Raw genomic sequence first — 22606 nt, forward strand, 5'->3', positions numbered from 1 at the left:
GAAACAAATATCTATAAGGATGAAATTTAGCATTAAATGATGCAATTATTTTGTTAGGTCAATCTATAAGGTTTGTGGAATAATAATCCCACTTTTTAATTTTAATTTGACATCGAAAAATACCAACTTATACATTACTACTTTTTCTTCCGTGTTTATTTGTTTTTGTTATTTAGTATTTTTCAGAGCAGAAGTTACACTTTGAAAATTAAGAAAAATAATATTTTGAAAAGTTAGTAAGATTTTATAACCTATCTTACTAATCAGAAAAGACAGGATTGGACCCTATAATAAGAGTGAAGATCTTTCACTCATTCTTAGTGAACTGTATCCTGACAAAAGAAATGTTTCGACCATAGGAGATGCATCTCACTCTCATACCAATTGAACTACTTGAATCGGTTGAATGAAATTGTTATTGAGATTTTGTTAATGATTCGAATATGTTTTTAAGATAAAATTGTTATTCAAATCGATAAAATTTTAATTATACAAAAAATAGGTTGGTTCAACCCAGTTGACCCCCACACTCATATAAAAAAAAGTTAAAAGACACTTTTGGTAACAATTTAGTCATTTGTAACGATTTAGTCCTTATACTTTCAAAATGGAAATAATTTAGTTATTGAATTTTAATATGTAACAATTTAGTCTTCCTAATTTAAAATGGCTTACGATTTAGTCCTTTTCGTAAAACTTTTTTTTTTTGTTAAGTTTCTTATATATATGATTGATAAACTAAGAATTGACCAAATAAGTTTATAAATTAGAAATATTAAATTGTTATAGATAAAATTTTGTTACAATAGAGACTAAATTGTTACCAAGCTAAAATTCAGAGACTAAATTGCAAAAAAAATCTACCAACCTCACATAATCCATCATAAGTTCTCTATAAAATATATTGTTACAAAAAAAAAACACAACACATCTCACTAAAAAATATATATACACACATTTATTTTTATTACAAAAATTTAACTAAAACCATTTGATATTGTAAAATAATATTCTAATGATAATTATGGAGGTGGGAATATTTGAATCTTCAACCGTATGGGGAAGGTTTCATTGTAGAGGGGTAAGTTAACTACAAAAAATGAAAAGCAAAATAGTTATTAAACAAATATATTAAAGGATCTAATTTTTTTGCACTATGATTATGAAACATTTGATCTTAAACAAAATACAAAGAACAAGAACAAAGTACAACAATGACAATTTGTTTGCAATTTAATTACTAGAAGAAGAACATAAACATATAACAAACATTACCCCAAAAGAAAACACAAATGATTTATTTTTGTAAAAAAAAAAAAACTCAAAATCACCCTAATTCTTTATAAACAAAAACCCGAGCTAGGGTTTTATGGGATCGGTTGTAAGCCCAAAACCCAGAGGGAAAAGTGGGTTGTAATTCTCATCCCCATAGTTCATCGGAAGTTGATCGACGGTCTTGAACCAGGTCCTCGGCAGCTTTCCGGTGAACCCGTAGTCGCCGAACAGAACGTCGGTGACGCCCTCGCCCTCTGTCCCCGGCAGCCACGCCGCCACCAGTGCGTCCAGCTGCGACACGTACGGGTGAATCGTCAGCGGCCGGCCGGAGACGATGACGACGACGCACTTCACGCTGGTGCACACGTTCTGGATCGTGTCGGAGCCTCCTTCGGCGATCGTCAAGTTCAGGTTGTCGCCGTCGGTTTCGGCGTACGGCGGCTCTCCGACGACGACAATGGCGTACGAGAAGTTGTTCGCCTTGACGTAGTCGGTCGTTGGACTTACGTTGTAGACAACCTCCGTGTTTGGATCTACGGTTTTCTTCACCGCATCGAGAATGGTGGTTCCGGTGGTGTGGTTGTTGCCGCTGAGCCCTTGCCAGGTGATGGTCCAGCCGCCGCACTGGTAACCTAGATTGTCGGCGTGAGTTCCGGCGACTAGAATCTTCGGCGCCGTCTTCGACAGAGGAAGGATCGGGTCATCGGCGTTTTCTCCGTTCTTCAACAGAACAAGCGATTTCCTCACGGCTTCTCTGGCCAGATCTCTGTGTTCCTGCTCAGTTAAACGGTACAAAAATTTCACTCAAAACTGAAATTTCATTCAGTTTTTTCCTTTTTTGGGGGGTGGTGCGGATGTTTTAGGTCAACTAACCTGGCTTCCAAGTTCATTCACAAATCTGTCGTCAGCCATTGGATTCTCAAACAGGCCCATTACGAATTTGACTCTCAAAATCCGTCTAACTGCGTCATCGATTCGGGACATCGGAATGGCATTGCTGTTGACAAGGTTAGTCAGGCCATCAATGAACTCAGTGTGGTTTGTAGGAATCATTACCTGTAACAAAACAGCAAAAATAACATTAGAAACCAGTTTTAAGGTCTTAAATTGCTATGTTTTCTTGGATTGAGATTTGTTCATTGCATAACCATGTCTATTCCTGCTTGAACTCCTGTGAGAATTGAGAATGTGTAATTTGAATGAGCTGGGTAGGTGATCCGGTCGATACCGGCCCAATCGGAGATGACAAAACCCTGCAAGTTCAACCACGGAAAAGCCATAGTTATACAGTTCAAAGTTTAGGGACTTGTACAGGCAAATCATCCATAAGGATTTAGCGCTATAGATAGATACCCTGAAGTTGAGAGTGTTCTTAAGGAAATTGGTGATGAGATCATGGTTTGAATGCATCTTCACGCCATTCCAACTCGAGTAGGAAACCATTATTGTAGAGACACCTTTGATTATGGAGTAATAGTATCCCGGCATGTGAATGCTCAACAACCCGTGCCTATCAATCACAGTGTTGTTCTCATTGATGCCCCTCGTCGTGCCACCGTCCCCGACGAAATGCTTTGCACAAGCTGCAACCTTGTCTCTGTTTCAAGGCCAAGAAGTTCTTTAAAGTAGGTTTTGTGAAATGAAAAAAAAGAACAAAGAAAAAACACCATATCTTTAGTGGTTTGGAAACTCACCTTCCACCAACATAAGGAACACCCTTTGAAAAACCAGATGTGATTTCTCCTTGCAGCCCAACAATGATCTCTGTCATCTCTTTGACAATATCAGGGTCTTCACTGTAGCTTTCATAACACCTTCCCCATCTTGGATCTCTACAGACCTGAAATGAAATTGCTTTCAGTTTGTTCGAATCAGAAAAGTTGTGAGTGGAAAAATGAAGGGGAAATTGAAATCAGGAAAACATACATACATGGAGCAAAGACATAATCAATCCCAGTTGCTCTAACTTCTTTAGCAGTAGCAACTCCAATCCTCCTTATAAGTTCAGGATCCCTGTTAGTCAGTCACATGAGAAAACTAGTTAGCAAACAATAGTTTCATGTCAGTCAGTACTAAAAGAAGAAGTTTAAATACTCCCATATATCGTCACCTGGTTGCGCCAAGACCAACATTGTGGGGGAAGATTGTGGCATTGTAGACATTGTTATGGCCGTGGACAGCATCAATTCCATATATCATTGGAATGCCAAGCCTGCTCGAGAGTGAACCCTGTTGGAATGAATTCACCATGTCAATCCACTCCTGTGCAGTAGCCTGTGGAGATGGGACACTACCTCCGCCGCTAAGCACACTGCCGAGTGAGTAATCTCTCATGATCTCCGGTGTGACGACCGTGCGATCCAACTGTGTCATCTGCCCAATCTTCTCTGCTAGAGTCATCCTGTCCATCAGGTCCTTGATCCGAATGTTAAGCGGCTGCCCCGGGTCTTTGTACTTGACATAGTCTCCATCAGCAGACGCCAAAGCTGCACAGCAACAAAGTAAGAGCACCAGCATTGGGACCACTGTCACCGTCATCATCTTCTTGGTGAAGGAAGAGACACAAGAACTGAATTCAGTTCTTTCTTAGGTTGGTTCTGCCCTTTATATAATCAGTTTTGCAGTCCTAGAATCTCTCTTTCTCCACCATTTTAGGTACCTTCAACAGCTTTTGGAAAACTGAATCCTCTCCCTTATCTCTATGATCTTTGGAGAAAGAATGGGAACTTCTCTCTTTTTTTTTTGGTTACTGCTTGCAGTTGGAATGAGAGAAAATCTGGGTTGATATGGTGATAAAGTCAATGGTGTAATTCTTTGATTTCTTTTGTTTCGCAATACAGAGTTATTAAATAGACGTAACACTGAAACATATGGCTGGTTGAATATAGAGTTTGTTTCTAGGTTTTGATTTTGATATTTTAAGTTATTTTTAAGTGAAATTTCAAAGTAATTGTTCAAATGGAGCCATAGTTTTCTTTCCAATTTATAATTAATTAATTTGTTTCTATTAACAGATACACCCCATTAACTTTTACCTTGAAAATGCTTGAAAAATCTAATCATCCCAATTAAAAGTGGATGAATTGGATCGAGTTATAACTTTGTGCTTTGGGTTGTGGATAAGTTGAGTTGAGTTGAAATAAATTGAAACTTTATTAGTTGATTTAACTTGAATCGAACCAATTAGAATTTGTCATCAATTTAAAAACATTTTTTACTCCACGTAATATTAAATATTTGTGTAAATGTTTTAATTCTATTGATTCAATAATTGCTTTTAGACTTTTACTCTTCAACTCTTTGAAAATCATTCCAATGTTGCTAGGTATAATTTTTCATGATATAAAAATTCACATTGAGTTACTAATCTCAATTCAACATAGAGAGAACAAGTTTGCAAATTTGCAACATAAACAAATGTGTTAGTCTTAATAAGTTCTATTAGCTTGACTCATTCCACAAACGCTCATCTCAATTTTAATTCAAAATTTTTGTTAAATCTTACCATCTAGGTAAAAAGGTCATTGATAACTATTTTGCTTTTAATTCTTTATTTTTTTAATATTATACTGGTTTGCTCACAATTTTTTAAGTATGTTCTCACCTTTCTTACCACTACATTGGATTTCTTAGCTAAATTTCAAAAACAAAAATAAAATTTTGAAAACTTATTTTTCTTTTATAATTTTTAAAATTTGGCCCTTTTTGAAAAGTATATGGAAAATAAAGAAATATGCAGTGTTTACAAACTTAGTTTTCAAAAAACATAAAACAAAATAATTATCAAATGAGCCCAAGTGTTTAGAGTATTCGTCAAGTCCTATTTCCTTAAATTTTTGTATTCATGGGTGATTTAACATGCTATTAGAGTAGGATCTTATGCTTAAATAGTAATAGGTACCGAAATTTATGATGTTTATTTTTAATATTAAATATTCACATCACTTCTACCCAATCTAAAAACTCATTAGATAATACTAGAATATGAAAGTTAAGAAACGAGATCATAGCTCTAGTTTTTTCCCCATTACTCACAATTTTGAAAGATTATAAAATATTTTCCATGATCACAAATATTGAGTGCTAATTTTACAGATATATAGATAAATTATTGATGTGGACAAATATTTATTAAAGAATCCATAAAAAGATTTAAATTGATTTTATACTATATAAATAAGTTTCTAATCTTTGTTACACATGTTTGAGCCCGAAATTGATTGAGTTCGGACACGATTCAGATCGGTATGCTCAGGACGAGCTATGGCCAATGGTCGACACCTTCCTTGAACAGTTCTTGAGACCTGCAACACAAAGTTAGCACTCCAACGAGTAAGTTAGTTCTAGTCCGAACTAACTTGTCGAGTTTACTTAGGATTGCGTACCTTGCATTTAAGGCAAGGGTTTCTATTTATAGAAACTGGGCCCGACAGGGATTCTGACACACCCTAAAATCACGGCGTGCTGTCGGGCACGGAAGGGACACTGTTACGGACTCTGTATCAGCTCAGCTCGGCACTATGGGTCCTACCCCGACTGCCGACCTGAGTATTTTGGAGCTGCTTTCTTCACTTCACCCGCGTGTTTAACCAACCCACCTTTCGATCGTGACACGTGGCAGGCCAGGATTCGCCTCCAACATTGGCCCCCACTTCGGCGGGGTGGAGGTCGGCTCGGCGAAATCCTCCGAGCTAACTGGAGATGGGTCGAATCCACGCGTGCATGTGTGACGTCATGGATGTCGTCAGCCCTAACTTCTGCTTCAGGAACCCAAACGTTGACGTGGGGACAGTCTGGCGTGGGTAGATCTTGTCCGTTGATCCCTCCCTGATCGAACGGCCCTCATGCCTCCGTGCTGTCCTATAAAAGGCGAATTCAGGTACTCTCTCCCTCTTTCTTTAGATAGTTCTTTCAAGTCCTCCCAGTCAGGTCTGGCGATGAGTAGCTCGTCTAGGGACTCGTCGTCTGAGTCGTCTAGTTCAGACGACGTTTTAGGAGATCCGACTTTAGCTCCTACCTCAAGGAACCCTTACGTCGAGGATAGCTCGGCGAACCCCAACATAGCCTCAACTTCGGGAAACCCTAACCTCGGTCCTGTAGCTGAACTCCCTCCTTCATCCTGCTCGGTAGGTAGGTTGGCCGAGCTCCGCAAAACTTACTCAATCCCCAACTCTGTAGAGCTTAGGGTGCATAACATCGGGGAACACCTCGACGACCCTGCTTCGGGCTTCGTCAGTTTTTACCCCCAGATGTTCCGGGGGGTTAGACTTCCACTCCATCCTTTTATACAAAGGTTCCTTAGCGCAGTTAATCTTGCCCCAGCTCAACTCTCCCCTAACGGATGGTCTACCGTGCTCGGAGCCTACGTCCTGTGGTGGGTCCTCCGAGACGAGGATGAGGACAGGCTTACGGTGGACCAGCTCCTAGCGACCCATACCGTCAAAGCTTCCAACGAGGGAGAGGGCCGGTACTACCTCTCAGCTCGGCGGAACGTAGGTCAGCTGATCAGGAACCCCTCCTCTAACAAAAATTGGAAGGAGTGTTGGTTCCTCGTCTCTGGCGAGTGGCTTCTGAGGGATGGAGGGGGTGAGCCGACCTGCCAAGTCCCAGTAGAGTTCGGGGACGTAGGTGAGTGTCTTAGGCGCGAGCTAGGGGGTGTGTTTTTCGTCTTCTTAACTTGAGTGACCTCGTTGCTAATCGTCGGCTCGTTTTGCAGCTCTTCTGTCCCCCGTCCCGAGGATCAACAACAAGTCTTGGGAGATCATCAAACGAGCCCAAGGTCGGAGACTAAAGTACGCGCTGTGGGGTGAAGCACTTGTCTCAAACTCCCACCTCTTCTCCAGCGGCCTCAGTCCTCACGATCAACCAGACGAGCTCAAGAAGCTCCCCAAACCTCGACAACGCAGCTTGCAGAAGCGCAAAGCTCCTGAAGGTAACTTCTTCTCGGCACCTCAACTCATTCAACGGAAGTCTCTGAATTAACCTCGTCTTCTTTGCAGGAATGGCTTCCAAATTCCTCGCACTCAGCAGTACAAAGCGGCAGCGGGCCTCGGCCTCGATTGCTCCGCCGGCGCCCCCCCAAGTTCGTCATCGCACAAGTAGCGCCGACGTCCCGGCTCCAGGGCTGGCCAACTTGGCGAAGCTTCAGGCCCTCCAAGCTCAGCCCCTGCAGACTGTCGCTGGGGGCGAGGGATCGTCCACTCCTCTGGTGAGGAAGAAGCGAGCGAGGGATATGCTTCCCTCCGAGGAGGTCAACTCCCGATCTCTGCCTCCCCCCATCGTGGTCGACTCAGAGGAGGGGTCGCTACATGGTCGGGGTCATGGCGCCGAGCTCCCACTCCCTTTCAGGCTCGCTTTCTCCCGCCTCAGTATTCACGAGGCCGCGACGAAAGTGAGGTCCTCGAGCTCTCACTTGGCAGAACGAGCTATTCAGGCGCCCGAGGACACTGCGGAGGCGGTGAGAAAGACCATAGCTCTTGCTGCAGAGGTGAGTTCGCGTCTCTCTTTTCTCTTTTTTTTTTTTTAAGATCTAACCTCAGACTCTTTCAGCTGCACAATCATACCTGCCTCTCGGCGTCGATGATGAGCTTGGAGCTCGGAGGGCGGGACTTGAAGGAGGAGGAGACGAATGCCTCCTACGAGCGGCGGATTGCCGAGCTTCAGGCCGAGGTTGAGCAGGCTCGAGCCGACAAGGAGGCCGAGGCAGATAGGTCGAGGGCCTTGATAGCTCAAGCTCTCACTGACCTGATGAATGCCCGGAGCCGAGCCGAGACTGCAGAGAAGGGCTGGAATGAGGCTCAACAGAACTTGGCGAGCTGGGCCTACTTGGAGAAGAGAATCAAAGAATTTCCTGAGTTTGACGGCCTAGCTCGCGACATGGTAGACAAGGGCTTCTACTACGCCGTCAACAGGCTTGACCTCGCTTGCTCGGAGGATACCATCGTCGCTGTCGAGCAAGAGTACGAGTCCATCTGGGTGGACCGCCCTGCTGAGGCCAGCAAAGAGGCCGAGGCTGCTGGTGCTGAAGCAGGGCTCGGCTAGCCTGCCGATCCTCCTCAGGAGTAGATCGCTTCGGCCTTCGGCTGCTTCTTGTATTTCTGCTCTTTCTTTTTTAAATCAATTACGTACTGAGCCGAGGCACACATACCTCGGCTCTCCATTAAACTTTAGTTTAAATGAAATGACGTTGTCTTGCTTAGATCCGAGTAATTCTTTCCGAGGTCCTTACACTTGTTAAATTTAATTAAACTTTAATAATACCTCGGCTCTTCATCAAACTCTAAATTCAATGAAAACAAACTTCGTCCAAACTCGAGTTGTTCTCTCCGAGGTCTCTATACTTGGAGAAATTTAATTAAGCTTCAATTTTAGTTTGGCCTCGTTATTTGAGTTTCTCAAGTCTTCATAATTTCTTGCTTACATAAGCCGAACAATTCAGCTCGGCGGTGTGTGTTTGGGATAACCAGGTTTTTACGAGCTGACCATTGCTTCGCGTGTTTGTAAAAATATAACTTATCGTAGGTCGTTTAGCATAGGTCATACCACGTAGTCTTCCTTGGCCCCCATTTGACGTAGCTCGGTAGTAGTAGGCGACACTAACGGATAAAGTCAAATTTTGCACAAGTCATTGGAGATCGGCTTTCATTAATGAATGAGATATTACACGTCGGATTACACACATCTCATTGATGATAAACTCGCAAATGCTCGGCGTTCCATGGGTGGGGGAGTTGTCTCCCGTTGAGGTCGGACAGCAGATACGCTCCGGGTCGGAGTATTTTTAGGACTCTGTACGGACCTTCCCAGTTCGGGTCGAGTGCTCCGACATGCTGCATTACCTTCTTGAGGACGAGGTCGCCAGCTTGAACGTTCTGACCTTTACCCTGGAATTGTTGTACCGAGCCACATTTATCAAATTTTAAAAAGGGTCAGAAGAAATGGTTCGATCCTCTTATTTTGATTTCTCGAACCGAGAGATCCATGAATCGGGATCCTAATGCATATAGTGTATTCAACCTCAGTCAAACTCGGACTCGGCGCCGGGGTCCAATTGAATTAATAAAAGAGTGAGAACGGAACGGAAATGAAAATGTGATGGCTAGGTTCTGATATTCTGCTAGCCGGAGCTGGGAATGAGATCTTTTCTCCTCGAGTAGGTCAAGATTCACGAGTAGGGCTTCACTGTTGGCTTCCTCGTCGAAATTCTCAACTCGGGGCGTCGGCATGCCGATCTCCGCCGGGACAACATCCTCCGAATCGAAGGCTAGGCCGTATGGCGTCTCACCGGTAGATCGACGGGGTGTAGTTCGGTAGGACCACAATACCTCTGGTAACTCTTCTGCCCACCGACCTTTCAGAGATTCTAGCCTCGTCTTCAGACCGCGTTTGATGATCTTGTTGATGGCTTCAACTTGCCCATTAGACTGCAGATGGGCAGGCGATGAGCTGAGGTGACGTATGCCGAGCTGCTGACAGAATTGATTAAATCGGGCACCGTCAAACTGCTTTCCATTGTCAGTAATGATAGCGTTTGGTATACCGAACCGACATATTATGCTCTTCCATACAAAGTTGACGACCTTTACCTCGGTAATGGACGCCAGAGGTTCCGCTTCCACCCACTTGGTGAAGTAATCTACAGCTACTATGGCGAATTTCAACTGTCCCTTCCCCGTCGGTAGCGGGCCGATCAGATCTATCCCCCATTGAGCGAAAGCCCAAGGGCTTGAGATCGGCGTCAGCATCTCCGGGGGTTGCCTCAAACTGCTCGCGAAGCGTTGGCATTTGTCGCATGTTTTGGCGAATTCCTTGGTGTCGCGCTCAATCGTCGACCAGTAGTAGCCCTGGCGGACGACCTTCGCGACCATGGACCGAGCTCCTCCATGGTTTCCGCAAACCCCTTCATGAATCTCGCGCATGACATACCTCGCCTTTTCCGGGTCGAGGGATCGCAGTAGTGGCAGGGAATATCCCCTCTTGAAGAGCTTGCCTTCTTGCATCAAGTAGTGAGCAGCTCGGCGTCGGAGCTTCCTGGCCTGGCTCGGATCGGCGGGGACAGAGCCATTGACCAGGAAGTCCTTAATTGGGTGCATCCAAGTAGGCTGAGCCGACTGGATCTCCATTACCTCAGGCTGGTCGATGGACGACTCAGCAAGTATCTCAACCTGAACCGTTCGCGGCAGATCGGTCTCGTATGCCGAGGCCAGGCGAGCGAGTGCGTCGGCGTTGGAGTTTTCGGACCTCGGCACCCGTCGAATCGCATATTCCTCAAACTGGGCGAGGAGCCCTCGGGCTTTGGCTAGATACCTCTCCATACGAGTTTCCTTTACCTGGTACTCCTCGGTAACCTGATTGACAATCAGCTGGGAGTCGCTGAGAATCAAAAGTCGCTTCACGCCCATCCCCCTGGCGACCTTCAGTCCAATTATTAGTGCCTCGTACTCGACTTCGTTGTTGGAAGCTCGGAAGCTAAACCGGAGTGCGTACTTAAACCGCAGGCCACCGGGGCCGAGGAGCAGCATGCCTGCGCCACAACCTTTCTCATTGGACGAACCATCCACGTAGAGTGTCCACTGGTCACAGACATCGTCCCCCTGCCTGGGTGGGGTCAGCTCGACCACAAAGCATGCGGCGGCCTGACCTTTCAACGTCGTTCTCGGCTCGAAGGCGATGTCGTGCTCACTGAGCTCTAGCACCCACTTCATCAGGCGACCTGACGTTTCGGGCTTGTAGAAAATCTGCCTCAAGGGGAAGTTTGTCGGGACGATTATTTTGTGTGCCTGGAAGTATGGTCGTAGGCGTCGCGCCGAGGTTACCAAGGCTAGGGCCAGCTTCTCTACACAGGGGTAACGAGCTTCGGCCTCGGTTAATGATTTGCTCGTGTAGCAAACAGGGCTCTGCCGCCCTTCCGCCTCTCTGATAAACACTGAGCTCACTGCATTCTCCGACACTGCTAGGTACAGGTAAAGTACGTCACCAGGCAGTGGCTTTGACAACAATGGAGCCGAGCTGAGGTATTGCTTTCACTGCCTTAGTGCAACTTCACAATCGTCGGTCCATTCGAACCGACCCTTTTTCCTTAGTATTTGGAAGAAAGGGTGGCACTTGTCCGTGGAGCGAGACACAAAGCGATTCAAGGCTGCCAGTCGGCCGTTCAACCTCTGCAACTGTTTAACATTCCTCGGTGCTTCCATCTCGAGGACTGCCCTTATCTTGTCCGGATTTGCTTCAATTCCGCGTTCGTGGACCATGAACCCGAGGAACTTTCCTGACGAGACCCCAAAGGTGCACTTGCTCAAGTTGAGCTTCATCTGATACTTTCGAAGCACGTCGAAGGCCTCTGCCAGGTCGGCTAAGTGGGAGCTCGTCTGCTTACTTTTTACCAACATGTCGTCTACATATACCTCCATGTTGCGTCCAATCTGTTTGGCGAACATCATGTTGACCATCCGCTGGTAGGTCGCCCCGGCATTCTTCAGACCGAAGGGCATGACGTTGTAGCAATACAGCCCTTGGTCGGTGACAAAGGCGGTATGTTCTTGGTCAGACACATGCATCCGAATCTGATTGTACCCGGAGTAGGCATCCATGAAGGAGAGAAGTTCATGCCCTGCCGTTGCGTCGACGAGCTGATTTATCCGAGGCAGGGGAAAACTGTCTTTCGGACACGCCTTATTGAGGCTCGTGAAGTCAATACAGACGCGCCACTTGCCGTTGGACTTTTTAACTAAAACTACATTAGATAGCCACGCGGGGTAATGAACTTCTCTTATGAATTTAGCTTGTAGCAACTGCTCAACTTCTTTACAAATTACACTGCTTCGCTCGGCGTCGACAGGCCGACGTTTTTGCCTCACAGGCCTATAGCTAGGATCTACATTAAGTTTATGCACCATTATAGTCGGGTCTATGCCCGACATGTCGTCATGAGACCATGCGAAAACGTCGGCATTTGCTTTCAGAAAACCGACGAGCTCTTGTTTCACCTCGGCCCCCAGCCTGCTGCCGATGCTGACCTGCTTCTCTGGCCCCAGCAGCGGGACAAGTTCTAGCTCTTCGGCCGGGGTTCCGCGGCTCAGCTCTGACTCCTCGGCATACAGCTTAGGCGCGCTCGCGACCATCGCATAAGTGGTTGTTCCCTTCATCGCAGCGGCGTAGCATTCTCTAGACGTCTTCTGCTCACCCCGGACTGTCGCAACTCCAGCCGAGGTGGGATACTTCAAGACCTGGTGGTAAGTAGACGGGACTGCCCTGAGATCATGAATCAAGGGCCGACCAATTATAGCGTTGTACGCGGAGCTCCGATCTATCACAACAAATTCTGCAACTTTAGTCACTTGTTGATCTCCCTCGCCAATGGTAACAGGGAGCGAGACACATCCTTCCGCGCTAACTGACTCCCCTGCGAAACTGACCAAAGGCGTCAGGCTGAGCTTCAAGTGCTTCTTCTCCCACCCTAAGGCCGTGTAGGTCGTGAACGATAAGATGTTGGCCGACGCTCCACCGTCGACAAGAACTCTTCTCACCTTCACGTGATCTATAAGTGGGGCGATTACTAGAGCGTCATTATGAGGCATGTGCACTCCTTCGCCGTCTTGGTCGTCGAATAAGATCGGCATCGAAGGCTTCTTGGGGTACGAGGTACAGACCTCGTGTGCTGCTTCCCGAGCCAGAACTTTTCTCTTCTGCCCCGACTGTCCCCCACTTGGGCCCCCATGGATGGTATTTATCACAGCGGGTCGATCTTCCTTCCGTCTTGACGGGGGCAGTTTCTCTTGCTCGGCCTCCTGAGCCGACCCCCCTGACTCCGCCCTTTCACGCCTGCCGACGTATTTTTTCAGATAGCCCCTCCGGATCAGATCTTCAAACTGCTCTTTCAAGTGGAAACAGCGTGAAGTGTCGTGGCCATGATCCGCTTGTAGAGCCGCTTGTCTCGTTTCCCTGGAGGTCGACGAAGCTTTTCTGGGGCCGCGAAGAGTGCCTCCAGGTCGGTGTCTTCGGCTGCCGCGTAGATCTCCGCGACTGAGGCATTCAACGGAGTGAACTTGTCGAATTTTGGCCCCCGATGGTCTGAAGGGGCTTTCTCATCCCAATGGCCTCTACTCTTACTGTCGTCGGCCCGTCGAGACGAGCTCCAGCCGTGGCTGCGCTGCTTCTTGGGAGGAGGGGACTTTTGGTTCCGATCTTTACCACGGTCGCTCCACCGTGCTCCATTGGCTTTCCACAACTCCAAGTCGTCAATGTACTGGCGAGCTCTAACGAGCATCTCGTTCAGGGAGGCCGGTGGTCGGCTTTCGAACTCTATCGTTAGGTTCTTGTCGTTCAAGCCCGTGGTGAAGTACATCATGACGATGTCATCGGTGCAACTTACCACTTTGACATGCTCGTCCATAAATCGAGCGATGTACTCTGTCAGGGACTCTCTGTCCCGTTGCTTTACTGTTCCGAGGTGAGAGGGTGGCAATTTCAACAACTGCCGAGCCGAGAACTGGTTGATGAACAACCTCCTTAGCTGTTGGTAACTATCGATGGACCGGGGCTTCAACTGTCGGTACCACAATCTTGCCGATCCTTCCAAGGCTATTTGAAATGCTCGGCACTTCATAGGGTCGCTTGCGGCCAGGAAATCCATCTTCCCCTCGAACACCTCTACATAGGAGATCAGATCTCCAGATCCGTCGTAAGAATTCATGACCGGAGCCTTGAACCTCGGTGGGATAGGTGCATCCAGGATCGCTTGGGAGAAAGGCGGTTCCTCTTGCTCGGCCACGCGATGCGGATCCACAAGCCTGCACTGTCGCTTGAGATCTTCTATCTCCCTCTGAAACTGATCCCGGAGGAGGTCCACCTCAGACCGGAACGAATGGTCAGCGTGGGAGGACCTTTCTTGAACGTCGACCACTGGGCTTTCCTCCTCATCGTCAACCAAATACTCCCGATCTTCGGGAGCCACTACTCGTCGTCTTGGCGTCTCGGCACCTCGGCCCTGATGAGCATTGGAATTATCGAAAGATGCAAAGGGGGTCCGAATTGGTCGGATCCTCGGGCGCCGGCCCTCGACCCGATCGTCCTGCCGAGGGTGGTCGTGAATCTGTGCTTCCAGAGCACCGCCTGTCGTCACTCGTTGTGGCTTTCGCGAGGGTGCTCCAGCTCGGGCCTCCCTGCAGGGTCGGAAATGATACTCCGTTCTTTGGGTAGGATGCATCGGTCCCTTTCCTCGAATGGGGTCCCTGGAGACGAAAGAGCCGGACAATTCGCTGCCTCTCTCGACCGCCTCAAGCCTTGCTTTGACTTCTTTGAGCTCGACGATCACGTCGGCTACCATGACGGGGTCTACGCCCGCATCAGCACTTGCCCCGGAACGTGCGCCCGTGTTTCCCCAACCGCGGAGGCGAGGTGCGCGGGGTGGCAACCCGTTTCTCTGAGGTTGCAGTGGCGGGAATTGATCTGAGGCGAGGTGGAAATCCCGGACTGCTACTGGATCAGATGTGGCAGGCCGACCTCCATTCTCCTTGACCGCCCCCGCGTGGGGTCGTTGTTTGACGACGGGAGTTCCTGCCACCTGAGAATACGTGAGTCGTGGATGGGCTCGGGAAGTGACCGCGTCCCTCATCGGAGAGCGGATGGGCGAAAGTTGAGATCATGACTGCTGGGAGCGGGTTTGGGCAATTGGCTCAGATTGCAAAAGGTGAGGCTGACTTCTAGATATGTCGTCCCCATAGACGGCGCCAAATGTTTGAGCCCGAAATTGATTGAGCTCGGACACGATTCAGATCGGTATGCTCAGGACGAGCTATGGCCAATGGTCGGCACCTTCCTTGAACAGTTCTTGAGACCTGCAACACAAAGTTAGCACTCCGACGAGCAAGTTAGTTCTAGTCCGAGCTAACTTGCCGAGTTTACTTAGGATCGCGTACCTTGCATTTAAGGCAAGGGTTTCTATTTATAGAAACTGGGCCCGACAGGGATTTTGACACACCCTAAAATCACGGCGTGCTGTCGGGCACGGAAGGGACACTGTTACGGACTCTGTATCAGCTCAGCTCGGCACTATGGGTCCTACCCCGACTGCCGACCTGAGTATTTTGGAGCTGCTTTCTTCACTTCACCCGCGTGTTTAACCAACCCACCTTTTCGATCGTGACATGTGGCAGGTCAGGATTCGCCTCCAACAACATGCTCTTCATTTTAGTGATATTACTTCTCCATATTTTTTATAATTCATCAACAATTTCGTGATATATTAAAAATACTTCCAATGTAAGCTTATCTCAATTAAAACATTTATTTTTATCTGCAATGTTGGAGTTTCAAAATTTTATCTCCACATTTATGGTATAAAAAATATACTCAACCTTTTGATTTATAGAAATGTGTGTTTTTTTATGAGTGATTTTATAGAAGTATATGGACGCATGCTCACGAATATAGAGATAAAGAAAAAAAAAATTTCTATAATCTGAAATTTAGATGGACTGGACTTTGTAATATCATGCAATATTTATTATTTATTTTCCTGTATGGATGCAATGATAGCAATAAAAATGGTGGATTATTTTATACGCCACAAAATTGCTAAGCTCTCAATTCATTGGTTGGCACAATTATTATAATTATTATTATTCACTTTTTTTTTTCTTTAAGAAGTATTATTATTCACTATCACCTATACCAATCCTAACTTTTACGAAAATTCAGATTAAACAAATTTCAATGAATATTTGCCTTCAATTTTGTTTATATTGTTCATTTGGCAGGTTTCTATCTATGTATAAATTATTAATTTGGTTTTTATGTTTGAACATATCTACCGTTCAATTCCACGTCGATTTTAAAAGTTTCAATTTACTTTTTGTGATCTAGTTATATCTCATAAAAATTTCTGTCTTTACTATATTGAATTGGTTACCAATGGTGAAGGAGTTCAACCAAACCGTAATGGTAAAATTGAAACTTTTCAAAATAATAGAGATTAAATTGAAACTATGAACCTATATGGACTAAATTGAAATGTAAAACTATAGAAACCAATTTGAAATTAAGTCTAAGCTGTAGAGACTAAACTAAAGCGGACTTACGATCTATGTGTTACATTTAGAAGATCACCAAGACTTTGATGGCATGTCTGTGTGTTCAAATATGCTAATAAACAATAATATAATTTTTAATCAACTTTTCATTCAAATTTTAATAATAAAAAATTTTCTGGAAAGACTTAATTGACCCTTTTTAATGTCTCAAAAAGTAAAATTGAGAGTTTTAAAGATTAAAAATCAAATTCAAAATTATTTGAAAGATTAGAGACTATAATATATATTTTTGCGATTGTTCATGCACAGAAATATCCATCCAAGTAGTAAGATTTATCCCTTATGTGAGTCGAGTGACCTGCAAGATAGAGTTGAGCATTCTAATGTCCAAGTCGAAAAATGTATGAAGTAAATTCAAAATGGATTTGAACGTATCTAAGTCACAAATTACCCACTCCTCTTAAATGAGATTGAAAAGTTAGAAGGAAAAGAACAAAATCATTTTGAATTTATCCCTTATGTGAGATGCCCATAATTTGGAAAATTTCTCCGGCATTCACCCAATCCAAGATTGTTTCAAACCAGGCTGCATAATTTTGGAGTTATTATGATTGGTCACCAAAAAAGGATAGTGCATCTTATTAGTATATGTAGTAACTATCAAAATTTTCTTAACCATACTTCCATCATTTTAGGATCCTTCTTATTCACATGTGTATCGGTTCATTTATGTACCACCTATCTCTACTCGTACGTTACATTTGCATTTAAAATTTTAAAATTTTCAATTATAATATTGGTTTAGATACTGTTTGCTTCTTGCACTCGTGATTTTAGTTCATTTTGATCTTTGTACTCTAAAAACATGCATTTTGATCCCAATACTTTCTTTCAACTTTGATTCATTGTTTGTTTTTATACTTTCAACTTTTGTTCATTTATACTTTCGAAATATCCATTTCAATCATAATTTTAGCACGATATTTCACTTATTAAATTTCTTAAATGTAACCATAAATTTGTATAAAAGAATTTCTATTCTGTATAAAATTCATGTTAAATTTTTGTAAATAGAGACGAAAATAGATGTTTTGAAATAATAATTACTAAAATAAACAAAAGTTAAACTTAAAAATATATTAATTAAAATGAATTAAGTAAAAAAAAGTACCGAACAAAAATAGTATTTAACATAAAATTATCAAAGGAAAAACATGAAGATAAAACTACTAAAAATATAAATAAATAAATAATTGGGCCTAGATTGGTAATTAGTTAGCAATAAATTAACCGAAGATTCATCCAACTTTCTAATCAAATTTAGACATATTTCTAATTTACTCAAGACTATATTGGATTAAAATTTATCAATAAAATACGATTAAGTAAAGATAAATTTTAATTTATTAATTCAAATAATTCTCGATTATATATACATAATTTTATTGTACATTTTTATTGCAACGATATTTTTATAGGTATATTACTTATATATATTTGGATAGGATGATTAAAATAATCAACAGCAACCATCGAAGTCTTATTTACAAAAATTAAAAAAAAAATCAATATCTACGATTTTCGTTATTTTTCTCCGAATATGGATCGATGTCAGGATTTAAAATTTTAATGTTGTCTTTTACCAAAATTAACAGACAAATGTGAGTACGAAGGCTGTGAAAGCTTCACAACTGCTCTCGCCTTCCCAATTTTGAAACCAAGCCTCCGAAAAAGCCTTTCTCCGTCTCTCTCCTTCGTTTTCCGCCCCCTCGTTTCCCTGGTCAGCTCTGATTCCGGCCGGCCAGATTCGACCCGTCGAATGGAGGCCATACGCAAGCAAGCCACCAAGCTCCGGGAACAGGTCGCCCGCCAGCAGCAGGTTTCCAATCCAGCCCTAACTCTTTCCGATCCGTTTATCTGTTTTCTTCCCCCTGCCATCTCCGACTTCCTTCTCGATCCTTCGTTTATTGTTTTTCATTTTTTGACTTCCTCTTGCATGTCTCAGCTTCTTGTTGTTTTGTCGGAATATTCTGCAATGTAACTGCTAGTAGTTGTAGCTTTGATTCGGATGCTAACTTGTTTGCGGATTGAAGAATTTTTACGAATTTATGGATCTGTCGACTTTTTTTTTGTTTCGATTCCAGGTAGCGAAATCTTCGGTTATCTTTTAATTTGTGGATAGATGTGAGTATGTGGAGTATTATTCCTCATGATCAACCGATTTCTGCTAGCAACCGCTAGTTTTGTGTAACAGTTCGTACGACGGATTGATTTGAAAGATAACTGTTACTTTATGCTCTTTAAAAGAAAGTTAAAATGGACAAAAAGTTGAAGGAATGTGTTTCTGATCTGTTTCCTGGCCTCATATCTCTATTCATTCATTGCTTCCGAGGCTATTTTCCTCTTCTTTTTCTGTATCCTTGATATTGTAGGAAGAGGTCACCATATTGTGTGACCATACTTTGTTTTGTAGGCTGTCCTCAAGCAGTTTGGTGCTGGAGGATATGGAGGTTCAGATAACATTATAACTGATGAGGCAGAACTTCACCAGCATCAAAAACTTGAAAAGTTGTATATATCAACTCGTGCTGGAAAGGTTGCTACTCATCCTATGGCTTAGTTCCTTTAATTTTTCCAAAGAATTGTCTCTTTATTTATGCAAAGTTCATTTTCATTTTAGCATTTTCAAAGGGATATTGTACGAGGAGTAGAAGGCTATATTGTTACTGGTTCAAAACAAGTTGAAATAGGTAAGCTTATTTTATCTTTGAGAACTCTCGAAGTTATGCAATTCAACTGAGATTTAGAACTTAATTGTCATCGTTCTATTTGTGCTCATCTTATTCAATAGGAACAAAGTTGTCGGAGGATAGTAGGAAATATGGTGCTGAAAATACATGTACTAGTGGCAACACATTATCAAAAGCAGCATTAAGTTATGGACGAGCCCGAGCTCAAATGGAGAAAGAGCGTGGAAACATGTTGAAAGCTCTTGGCACTCAGGTTAGATTAGGATTCTTGTGCAAGATGAGATTACATGGATGGAAAGCTTTAATGGTGTTACTTAAGCATCTGCTTTATCATTTGAGTGATGGTTAGCTTAATTCTCTTGGATTCAATTTTCCCATTTCTCATCATTTTTTTTAAAATCCATTATTCAGTATTTTTTGAATAGTACATGGGCCCTGAATTCATATGCATAATCATTCAGTTTAGGAATTTGTATATCTTGGTTTGGACTCTTTGTCAGGGAATTTAGGCGATTAAGGACTCTGCCCATCTTGAGTTGAAATAATGAACATGATGATTCTGAACCCAAATATAAGGAACTCTCCCATCCTGAGTTATAACCCTAGGAGTAGGGACACTTAATTCATTTCAGCATACCAACAAGGACAGTGATTTATGTGTTCTTGCATATTCCAATTAACAGGTTGCAGAGCCATTGAGAGCTATGGTTATGGGTGCCCCTTTGGAGGATGCTCGACATCTTGCTCAACGTTATGACAGAATGCGACAAGAAGCTGAAGCTCAGGTTATACATCAATACTTTAATATCTTCCATTTCACAAATTAATTTAAACGATATAATGTGCTTGTTCCTCTCAATGGAGTGAAATAGGAATAGGTCTGGGCAAATCAAAGGGAAAAAGGTCAACCGGAATGAGATAGGTGAAAAATGGATCAGTAATTTTAATATGGTGTTTACTAAATATTAGTTTGGAAACGAAATGAAAATGAGAATGATTACTAGTGATGTTGTCTACATTGACCAGTACGAAACTCAAATATATATTGGTATGGGATCCACAATAAAGTTACAGAGAAAGGACAATCTTACGGTTAAACCTGGTTGATCTACATTAATAAGAAAATGAGAACAACAATTTTCTATCTTTTTATGGAGTCCTGAGGGCTGGGATTCACTAGTTGGAAATGATTCTTGACTTAAAGTGAATTACCACAAAGGGAAGGGGGAAAATGCTCTTTTCTCCTTGTTCCTCTTCCTATTCTTTGATATGTAAATATGCTCTTATTCATCTATTCCAATTTCTGTTTTTCCATTTTTTTTTAATTTTCTCAGGATGTGATGTATTTTGATAAGATTCCAATTTAAAATTAGAGTGTAATCTATGATCTTATGGAAATCGGTGTTTTTATATTCTAGATATTTTCCTACACAAAAAATATTCAAGATTTAATTAAGTAGCACCTTATGTTCTACCTAGACAGGCTATTGAAGTTTTCAAGCGCCAGGCAAGAGTTAGGGAAACACCAGGAAATGCTGAGATTACTATAAAATTGGAAGCTGCCGAAGTAAAATTGCATGATCTAAAGTCCAATATGGCAACCATGGGAAAGGAAGCTGCAGCAGCCATGGCTGCTGTTGAAGCTCAACAACAGAGGTTAACTCTCCAGCGACTCATTGCCATGGTATGTAGAATTTTGTCCAGATTATGGTGGTTCTTTGGTTTTATTTGGATATATTTTGGGACTCGAATGTTGAAATTTATGATGTCATTTTATCCTGGATTATGAAGGTTGAGGCCGAACGTGCTTATCATCAAAGAGTCCTTCAGATACTTGATCAGCTTGAAGGCGAGGTAGCAACCATGTGCCAGTTTTCTTCTTTTATGCCTTACCCGAATGCGTCAATTTAATTTGAATTGCATCTGCAGCTTTTCACTTGATGTTTACGAATTAAGCATATGATATTCTTTTGTTGTTAGATGATAATGGAGCGGCAGAGAATTGAAGCTCCTCCACCTCCCCCTCCTGGTCCAAGTGTTGAGAATACCATGCCACCTCCTCCATCATACGAAGACGTCAACGGTGTATATGCTTCTCATGCACATAATGGCTCAACAGATTCCTTGGGTTACTTTTTGGGGGAGGTTAATTGCCAATTCTACATGTTTCTTTTTCCTGGAAATTCCCACATCATGTGAATTTGAATCTACTGACGACATGATTTGTCTTTGTTTTCTCCTTCTCTGTTGTAGGTAATGCATCCCTATGAAGCCGAGTCAGATGTCGAGCTCAATTTATGCATTGGTGACTATGTCGTCGTTAGAAAGGTTACATGCTTATTTAAACTGAATCCATTTACACTTGAATCTTTAACAACATTCAAATAATATGGTTGGATACTGGATGCTGAGGCTTTCAAGTCCTCTGTTTGGATTCAGAACAAGCGATTTGGTTTATTGATCATATGGTTATTTCAACAGGTTTCAAACAACGGTTGGGCCGAGGGCGAGTGCAAAGGTAAAGCAGGTTGGTTCCCATTTGGATATATAGAAAGAAGAGAACGCGTGCTTGCAAGTAAGGTTGCTGAGGTGTTTTGATTAATCCTTTTGGTTCAATTTAATAGGCTGGGGATATTGTATGTGTATTTTTTTTCTTTTTTCTTTTCTCATTTGATTAGATGTACCACCCGGATGACGATTCATGGTGTGTTCTTGCTGATAGAATGATCATTCTACCAAGTTTTGAGATTTTGTAATATAGATACCCAACATTTCTGCTGTTGATCTTTGTGGGCTGGTTTCTGAACTTCTTTTCTTTATTTTTCCCCATTTCTGGACAGGCTCTCTTTTTACGCGATTGTATTTTATTTTTGTTTCTCCAGGCTCTCTTTTTACTACAGATCAGATTTTCAAATTTAGCCTTTATTTTGTAGATTTAAATATTTAATGATTTGTGAAAGAGAAATTGAGTTTTTGTTAGTTCATGCAGAGAAGGCCAACGTCTTCGTTAATCGCTTTTCGTGAGGATCCATATTTTGTTACATTATAGTTTCGTTTCTGGTTTCTTTTATTTTTATTTTTTTGTCAGACATTTTGGATATGTTTGGTGAAGTTCCTATTTCTTGTTCTCTATTTTAAAAAACTGTAAACAAAATTATATCTAGTAATTGTTTCTTGGTTTGTTTATTGAAAAAAGTAAATAGAAATATGTGGTAATTGTTTCTGGTCTCTTGTTCTCCAAAATTTTAAATTAAAAAAGAGTTTTTTTATATAAAAAATGAATTTCAAATTATATATTAATCTATTTATCTTATATTAAATTTTTAATATCTATGATGTATTTTTCAAGTCAAGAATGTTAAAATCATGTGAAAACCTTTCTGAAAATGAGAAAGAAATTGAAACTAAGAATAAACCAGAACGAAACTGAAACTAAGAATAAACAAGAACGAGAACGTGACCGTGCGAAAATAAAGATTTGTGATGCATGTTTCATGCATATGAAAATATGATGTTATTTATTTATTTTTTTTAGAAAACATGTTTTTCTTC

General features: G+C 42.6%; 4 protein-coding genes across 6 annotated transcripts; 2 read left to right on the top strand and 2 right to left on the bottom strand.

Annotated features, from left to right (window-relative positions):
• Positions 1-1190: 1190 nt before the first annotated feature.
• LOC111015489 (uncharacterized) lies at positions 1191-3896 on the bottom strand. The gene is made up of 7 exons (XM_088120603.1): positions 3386-3896; positions 3198-3288; positions 2970-3115; positions 2629-2872; positions 2424-2528; positions 2149-2331; positions 1191-2049 (listed from the first exon to the last, which is right to left on the bottom strand). Exons 1-7 carry the CDS (start codon positions 3814-3816, stop codon positions 1360-1362), a joined length of 1890 nt encoding a protein of 629 aa, XP_087976729.1. The 5' UTR covers positions 3817-3896; the 3' UTR covers positions 1191-1359.
• On the top strand, positions 1660-8326 carry LOC148212749 (uncharacterized). 3 transcript variants are annotated; one of them, XM_088120600.1, is made up of 4 exons: positions 1660-2064; positions 6992-7207; positions 7275-7762; positions 7825-8326. In XM_088120600.1, the coding sequence occupies exons 3-4, from the start codon at positions 7277-7279 to the stop codon at positions 8314-8316; spliced, it is 978 nt and encodes a 325-aa protein (XP_087976726.1). In that variant the 5' UTR covers positions 1660-2064; positions 6992-7207; positions 7275-7276; the 3' UTR covers positions 8317-8326. The 3 variants fall into 3 exon arrangements, with proteins under 3 accessions (XP_087976726.1, XP_087976727.1, XP_087976728.1); XM_088120602.1 differs by lacking the exon at positions 1660-2064 and adding an exon at positions 4936-6154; XM_088120601.1 differs by having other exon boundaries at positions 6992-7762.
• Positions 8327-9296: 970 nt separating this feature from the next.
• Positions 9297-10979, bottom strand: LOC148212750 (uncharacterized). The gene has a single exon (XM_088120908.1). The coding sequence runs from the start codon at positions 10977-10979 to the stop codon at positions 9297-9299; it is 1683 nt and encodes a 560-aa protein (XP_087977034.1).
• Positions 10980-17955: 6976 nt separating this feature from the next.
• Positions 17956-21836, top strand: LOC111015526 (SH3 domain-containing protein). The gene is made up of 10 exons (XM_022290583.2): positions 17956-18183; positions 18778-18900; positions 18985-19054; positions 19156-19307; positions 19738-19839; positions 20538-20738; positions 20846-20908; positions 21035-21199; positions 21308-21382; positions 21536-21836. The coding sequence occupies exons 1-10, from the start codon at positions 18124-18126 to the stop codon at positions 21650-21652; spliced, it is 1128 nt and encodes a 375-aa protein (XP_022146275.1). The 5' UTR covers positions 17956-18123; the 3' UTR covers positions 21653-21836.
• Positions 21837-22606: the final 770 nt, after the last annotated feature.

Source organism: Momordica charantia (assembly GCF_013281855.1).
Source record: "Momordica charantia cultivar OHB3-1 chromosome 2 unlocalized genomic scaffold, Mcharantia_2.0 BLBB01000002.1, whole genome shotgun sequence".
Lineage (NCBI taxonomy): Eukaryota > Viridiplantae > Streptophyta > Magnoliopsida > Cucurbitales > Cucurbitaceae > Momordica > Momordica charantia.